The 7,457-nt window shown below is 38.6% G+C and overlaps 1 protein-coding gene across 1 annotated transcript; it reads left to right on the forward strand.

Annotated features, from left to right (window-relative positions):
- The first annotated feature begins 1,548 nt into the window (after positions 1–1,548).
- vamp5 (vesicle-associated membrane protein 5) lies at positions 1,549–6,370 on the forward strand. Its single transcript, XM_005746063.1, has 3 exons — positions 1,549–1,816; positions 4,151–4,294; positions 5,577–6,370. The coding sequence occupies exons 1-3, from the start codon at positions 1,766–1,768 to the stop codon at positions 5,736–5,738; spliced, it is 357 nt and encodes a 118-aa protein (XP_005746120.1). The 5' UTR covers positions 1,549–1,765; the 3' UTR covers positions 5,739–6,370.
- Positions 6,371–7,457: the final 1,087 nt, after the last annotated feature.

The following is a 7,457-nucleotide window of genomic DNA, read 5'->3' on the forward strand; positions in this document are numbered from 1 at the left end:
CTATTTATTTTATTTTTGGCATGATGCTTTCTCTTTTCTGCACCATAACACTGCGACAAATTCCTTGGTCGTATACAAATCCGGCAATAAAAGTGATTCTGATTCAAGAAATCATCACTGAAGTTTTTATACTGTATATTAATTTGAAGATAACCCTCAGTTTTAACTCGATTTTACAAGCTTTAACTATTACAAAGCTAAAGCACATCATCATGGTTTGTGTTGTGGTATAAAACACTTCTGTCATTTTTTATTTTTTTAAATAATTCTGTTATTGCGTGCAGATAGAAATAACTTATGCTCTCTGAAGAAAACTACTATGTTTAGAAATGCTATGTTGGAAATCCACATTAAAAAGAATGCAGTTTTTATACTTTTTATAAGATAGGTTGACATGAAGTAAAAGTTATGTTGTGCCAAACATGCCATATGCATATTTCTCAGGTCACATGGGGGTTCACAATACTACAAATTCATAAAAAATACGCAAAACAGGCTCCTCCACAGCTCTACATCAAATTTCATATCTGGCTTACACAAACATATAATGCTTTAGAAATCAAACAAAGCTTAAACAAAGCTTAGAGACATATATCTAAACACTGAAACATTTCAGTGTCTGTTTAGCCATTTCATGTAAAACTGACATTCGTAGATCATCTATAACAAACAAGAGAACCCACTTCCTGCATCTCCAAAGTCACATACACGCATTTCCTGTGTCTGAATAGTTTCATCCAAACGACAAAGCCATCGTTATCTGTGCTAATGAAGTTATGAATGTGCACATGCAAACCAAATCTGGATATACAGAGCCCCTGTCAAGGTAAAGGTAACATAAGCTCTGGATATAGATATAAAGCACAATAAGACACAATAAACACGGGAAAGGTTTTTGGTCATCTATCCATCTATAGTCTTAACCGCTTCAGGGTCCACTTCAGACAGATGGAGAGATATCAGACAGATGATGAGTTATCAGCCAGTTTAGAATCCCTAATTAACCAAACATACATGTCTTTGAACTGTAGGGAAAAGCCGGAGTAAACTTACAACTCCACGCAAGGAAGCCCGAGCCGGACAGCGGTTCTTGCCTCTTACTATGAGGCAAGCAGCGCTAACCACTGTTTCACCACTAACAGTAAATCCCACGAGCTGCGTGGGTGTGAATTGGTACAAATGCAGCACAGAAATGCCGAATATTCCCCAGATTTTACTGATACTTAAGCACGTAAAATTAATTTAATGCAGCTGTCATGGTTTGAATATAAATCGTTATTTGCAATGCATTCATAGGTTTAGTAATATATGTATTTAAAACATTTATACTTATATAGATGAGTATAACGGATATTAAGTGTAAAAATGAATAAACAAAAACAAAATAAGTAAAATCTCTTGTCTAAACTATAAACTACTAGCTGCATACTTTACACAGTTGCATAGACTGTGGTACAGCGCGGGGGAAATCCGGGAGTTTTTCACCACCGTTTTGCATTTGACGTTGTACGTAACATGATTTTTCATAAACACGAGGTTTCCGGGAATACCTCGAACGCCTCACAGCCAAAGCGCAAACAAGTTGTGAAGCCACAGGAGAGAGAAGTGAAAGTGAGTACGGTGAGCTCGAGCGCAGAAAAGAGGATACGGATAAAAGAAAACAGAGAAATATCTCTCTGTCTTAATTTGTGACATTAGTCCGGATAGAGCAGCGGAGCCTGGGTGTTTCTCTTACTGCAAAGTCGAGTCGACTCTCCCCTTTTAAATGCGGACTCTGACAGTTTCGACGCAAACAGCACGAGACAACATGGACTCGGTAAGTGCATACCTGCCTCCTCTGAGCTAAAGGACATTTAAATGGCTTGCACAAAAAACACGAGATGAATGAGAGATAAAGTTTGTTAGAGCTGCCGTTTTCTTTCTGTCTTTTGTATTTTCTTTACTTTTAAGAACGCCTAAAGCACGCTGTGACCATTTATAGTCTGTTATGGTACTAATGAACAGGCAGGTCAACCTTCAGTTCTCTTAGCTTAGCTTAGCTTTTTACAACCCAAACTAACGTACTCATCCAGAGACTCGGTACAGCGAGATAACATGACGTCTGTGAAGGTTCTCAGTTAGAGATAACATGACGTCTGTGAAGGTTCTCAGTTAGAGATAACATGACGTTAATTTATACATTAACAATGTAAAGGTGAAGAGAGGCTAACCCATTTTCAGTCAAGAGAGGCACCAGGTCATGTGTGAAATGAGATAGATGTAAACTAAATGAATGGAATGAATTTAATTTATTATATTTCTTCTCTTTTAATTTTTAAACCTGCTCATTTAACACATCCTGCTTTAAGAGTAAACATCTAAGATTATAACAATTTATGGACCAGCAGAACACTTAAAACAGTGCCATGATACAACATACTGAGCATGTTATAACATGATGTGGCTTACTGGGATAATATCAGGTACCTGAATGTGGGCAGGCAGGAGGGAGGGAGTGAGGGAAGGAAGGAAGGAAGCAAGGAGGGGAACTGGAATGGGCAGCATTTCCTGTGTCAAGACACCACCATCTGAATTTTAAACATACACCATTGTTCAGCTGCTATTTGCTATGCCCAGGATGAGATAAGCCCAGCATAAATCAGTTGTCACCATTGCTGGGTGAGATGCAAGTTTCTTAGCCAGGTCCAATGAAAAGCAGACCGCAGTATGGGAGGGCTACGAAAGCCTTTAGAGAAACAGACAGCTGAGCGTGAAGTGAATCAAGGTGCTGAGGCGTATTTGTTTTGCTCTGTCTGTCAGTTTCCTGTTCCTGTCAGTATCTGAGATGTCGGTTTCCTCTCACGCCCCAGAGGACGAAGGTGAAGGAGAGAGCTGTCAGGATACCAATGGCCCTTTGGTCAAACTATCCTTGAAAGTAGTTCAAGGATAATTTGACTTGACAAATATCCTTGAAAATCATCCCTCTTGTTGTTGTTCTACTCATTTGCTGTCTAATAAACAGCTGGTACCAGTCTGAGTGGCAACACGTTTTCTTTTTAATAGTTTTAACATGTCAGAATGTGTTTGCTTTACTGTGTAAGTTAGTTTGTTCTGTGAGTTGCTTCCAGAAATATATTTGTAGCTATACAGTTTAACAATTAACATATCCCTGCTTAAGCACGCTTGAAAAGCAGGTGACGGGTGGAGAAGAGTGCTGCTGTGTTTATAAAACAAGATGCCAGTCTGACCTGTATCAGGCAGCCTAGATCTTGTTGGTGCTGGTTGCCATTTTTTTTATTTGGCAGCTTAATGTTTGATTCGATTTCTTTTCAAAAGTTGTTTACAAAAAAACGACACCAATAAAAGTAATATAGTAATAGAATTAGAAGTAACTAAACATCCAGTGTTGCTGCTTGTTCTGTTTAAAAAATAATTTCCACAAAAGCCCACTGAAACGTCTCAGCTCCATTAAAGGAGACCTGTTATTATTTTTCTTACTTTCTCTCATATATACAGTTACAATGGTAGAGGCTCTTAATTAACTTAAGCAGAGACATTATAAGATAAGTGACTTCTGCAACAGCAAGGTAGAAGTATAGTTTTAAACTCTTAAACTCTCGATCTAATTTATTTAACCTTAATTGAACCAGATGCTTGAGATTAAAATTGTGTATTGGTGGCAGATGAGGGGCTGCACAAAGACACTAAATTAGGATTATTTTTGACCATGAATGATATGAAGCTCTACTCTAATAGAGTCAAAGAATGAAAATATACCCTTGGTAATGGGCATAACAGGTCTCCTTAAATTTGATAGCACATATTTGAAAGTGACGCACAACAGGAACAAAAACTGGAGGCATCCAAATTAGAAATCCAATCTTGTGACTTTCTTCTTTTTTTTAAATTTGATCTTAGTTGTGACATAAGGATGTGCGCTGACCTGCATTTTTTGGCTACACAGATGACTTCCACAGTCACTGTGGGCATGCTCACTGAGATCCTCTGTTTATCCAAAAACACAAAGAGCATCACAGTTTGTGTGTCAACTGACATCTGTCATTATCTCACCGTGAGAAAGTTTAAATAATGTGAGCACATAATTCCTGTGAGGGTCCTAGGAGGTTGGGTTGGTTTAGTTTTAATCAAACTGTGTGTTTTGATTGGACAGGAGAACGGGAAGAGCCACCTGCAGAAGACCCAGGAGGAAGTGGAGGAGGTGAAAGTCATCATGCTGCAAAACATGAACAAAGCTGAAGAAAGATCTGGCAAACTCAATGAGCTTGAAGACAGGGCTAAACTGCTGCTGGAAGAGGTACACTGTCCAAGTGGAAAAGCATCATCTCTTAGCACAGCTCTATTTTGCCTACATGTTCCTTGTAAAAGTCTTTGGCTTTTATTTTGAAGGTGAATAACTGGGGCAAATGGCACACAGATCCCCTCTCCACAAGCACCTTTGGATTAATACTAAGGCATGTCACATTGATGTCTATAAATATGCTTTAGGTGGAGCTGGAGAGGAAAGCAAATGTGCGATTTACATCCTGATTCTGTTTTATGGTGCTATATTTAGAAAGGTATTTCCTATTGTTTCTTAAGATGAATGAAGCAAGGTGGTCTCCCTGGGTATGAATATCCTTCCAGGGGTCAACAGCGAGGTTGCATCATTCCCACATTGCCCCATTGGCTGCGTTACATGACACTGGTGAGGAGCCAGGGGGAGAACTAAAAAAGCAGACAGGCAAATTGAAGTTCAAGAAGCACACTGAGCTACTTTTGAATATCGTAGACTGTGAAAAAAACAAGGTTCGGTTCCTATGTGTTTCAAAGAAAATGCATAGATTCTTACAGAGGATCTCACCGATACAAAAAAGGAACAGGCTTACCCCAGACAGAAGTAAGCAAGTTTGACAAAACTGGGATCAGCTAAATCAAAAACATTAAAACTCTTCAGTCCAGAGTTTTCATTTACACAGCTTTGCTCACTGACATTACTACCACCCTACTCAGCACCAGATCATTTGCATTGCACTCAGACCACAACACAGGAAAAAGAATCTGCCAAAAGGTGACACCTGGAGGCAACTTTAAATCGTGGGTTATAATGTAGTTAATGTAATCTATCCAGTTCAACAGAACTATTAGAATAAAAACACCCCGAAAAATCATTTATCCCACTTCATGTATGCCTGTCTGATGAAAAAATATGATCAAACTGAACCAGAAATATGTGGGCCCTTAAGAGAAAACAAGATGAAAGAAGCTAAAAAATCAAAAGCTGAGACATAAAGCAAATCTCTGTGGATTTAACATTAACAGGTTTGAATAAGAAAGCACTGATTGCTGCAGTTATATCGAAATCTCCATTTTGCTTGTACTTTCCTGTTTAATGAAAAACACGCTGACCTTCAGTCTGTGACTCGTTTGTCCTAAAGATACAAGGACTTCCTCTGGATTTGTTTACGTGATACGTTTACTTGGAAGTGGCATGAGGGTGTCAGTTCTGGGTTTTATCTTTGTGATCACAGCTATTAGACATTTAGAAATGTAATTATACAAGAACAAAATCTTAAACGTTTTAATTTTGTTTTTTGCAGAGTAAAAAGTTTGAAAAGACATCCACCCAGGTGAAGACACAGAAAAGATGGGCGAACAAGAAGATGAAAGTGGTGCTTATTGCAGTTGCGGTGGTCGCAGGACTCATCATTCTGAGTCTTATAATCGTTGCTATTGTTCAAAGCACCAAAGGAAGTGACTAAAGGTAAAGCACCTGGGAAGAGGAGAGGAACTGTAACTGTGGAACTCCAGCATCTTGCCTGAACTGTTCTCTATGACATATTTATGGTGGATAATTCCTGTTCTTCAATCTACTGCACGCCTTAAGTTGATATGGTACCGTGGGTTGCTCAGCTGCTTTTTCTCTCTCCTTTTTAAAAGACTCCCTTCTTTAAAAGGTGATGTTTTCAAAACACCGAACAGCCCACACCAAGAGATTATAGGTGGATTTAAAGTCTTATAAGTTCACTGGATGGATATCAACAGAATGAAACTGGTCCACTGTCCTCCCAGTGAAATCTCACTGCCATGAATATTTATTCAAATGGTATCTACATACTAAGTAGATACCATTTGTGTTTTGCCCCCTTTCTTTTTTTAAGGAAAACTGCAAGTATTTTTAATCAAATATCACCAGGCTCCTGCTGCGGTGCCCATTCATCTCTCAGAGATGATCAAGAGATGAAAGAAAACAGAACAGATGCCAAACGTTTATAAATATGTATCCGCCTCAGATAGCTCCACGTGGGAAAGGAGAAATAAATGTCTAAATGTGATAAGTTTAGGTGTAAAACTTACTGTCCTCACAATCATTAAAATGTTTTTGTGTTTGTTATTTTTGAGTGGTTTATTTTAGTGTCAGGTTGCTCTTCTTTTCTTTGCTCAGATACAATCTCCAGATTTCTTCTTCATGTTGTACTTACAAACAGAATGTAAGGTCTCCACGTGCCATGTCAGTATGTCATGTGACCAGCACATGTGGATGGAGAACAGATTCACTCCTTGATCATCTCATGTTTGGAGTCGTATTGTTAATAATTTGAAAGTCTGAGCTTGGAGCCCTCAATAACGGGAAAGACAGTTTCTGTTTATCTGTAGTCAGAACGAAGAGTATTAGAGAAAGCAGTGACCCCTGGTGACTGATGTTTTCATTTTAGAGAAACATGCTAGGTAGAGGCCAAAAACCTCCGTGGAACCATAATATTTATATGTGTGTGGAACTTTCCAAATAATCAGGTGACTTGGTTTGTTAACATAAGAACTATGTTCACTGTTACTACTAACTGTCAGTCTGTAACCAAATAATAGAAACCCCATGAAGATATTAACATTAGCCTACACACACACATATTGTAACTGGACATTTAATAAAAGAGTGGATTACTCTTACAGTTCACTGATGCGTAGGCATGTGTCACCTTCACTCTAGCAGGAAATTACAAAGACATGCTGTGCAGCGAGGCCAGACAGTGATATTGCGAGGTGAAAGGTGATTGTTTTAGAGCTGTAATATGTTCACACGATTCACTGTGGCTGCACTACTGTGCTTGGAGTTTATGCTGTTAGAATCTGTGGTACCTGCGTTATTATGGTTAATGATTGTGTAACAGTCTGCATGTCAAAGTTACCAATTCTGTGTTCTTTTGTTAGCTCATTAGACCAAAATCATTTCTGGATAACCGTAGAGCTGACTGACAACAGTTTCCCTGGGAATAAAATATGTTATCAACACAATGTGCTTTATAGCAAACTGGGCCAGGAATCTCTGTATATTTGCCTCTGAACTCCTCCTACATGATAAGGAACTGAGCAACCAGAATTGGCACGTAGCTTCTTGCTCACCAGAAGATTCTAATCTATATCAGATATTATGATCTTGTAATGTTGCCTAGCAACCACTTACAACATCTGAAGCTTTTTTT

Source organism: Pundamilia nyererei, unplaced genomic scaffold (assembly GCF_000239375.1).
Source record: "Pundamilia nyererei isolate P.nyererei 1_Seehausen unplaced genomic scaffold, PunNye1.0 scaffold00172, whole genome shotgun sequence".
Classification (NCBI taxonomy): domain Eukaryota; kingdom Metazoa; phylum Chordata; class Actinopteri; order Cichliformes; family Cichlidae; genus Pundamilia; species Pundamilia nyererei.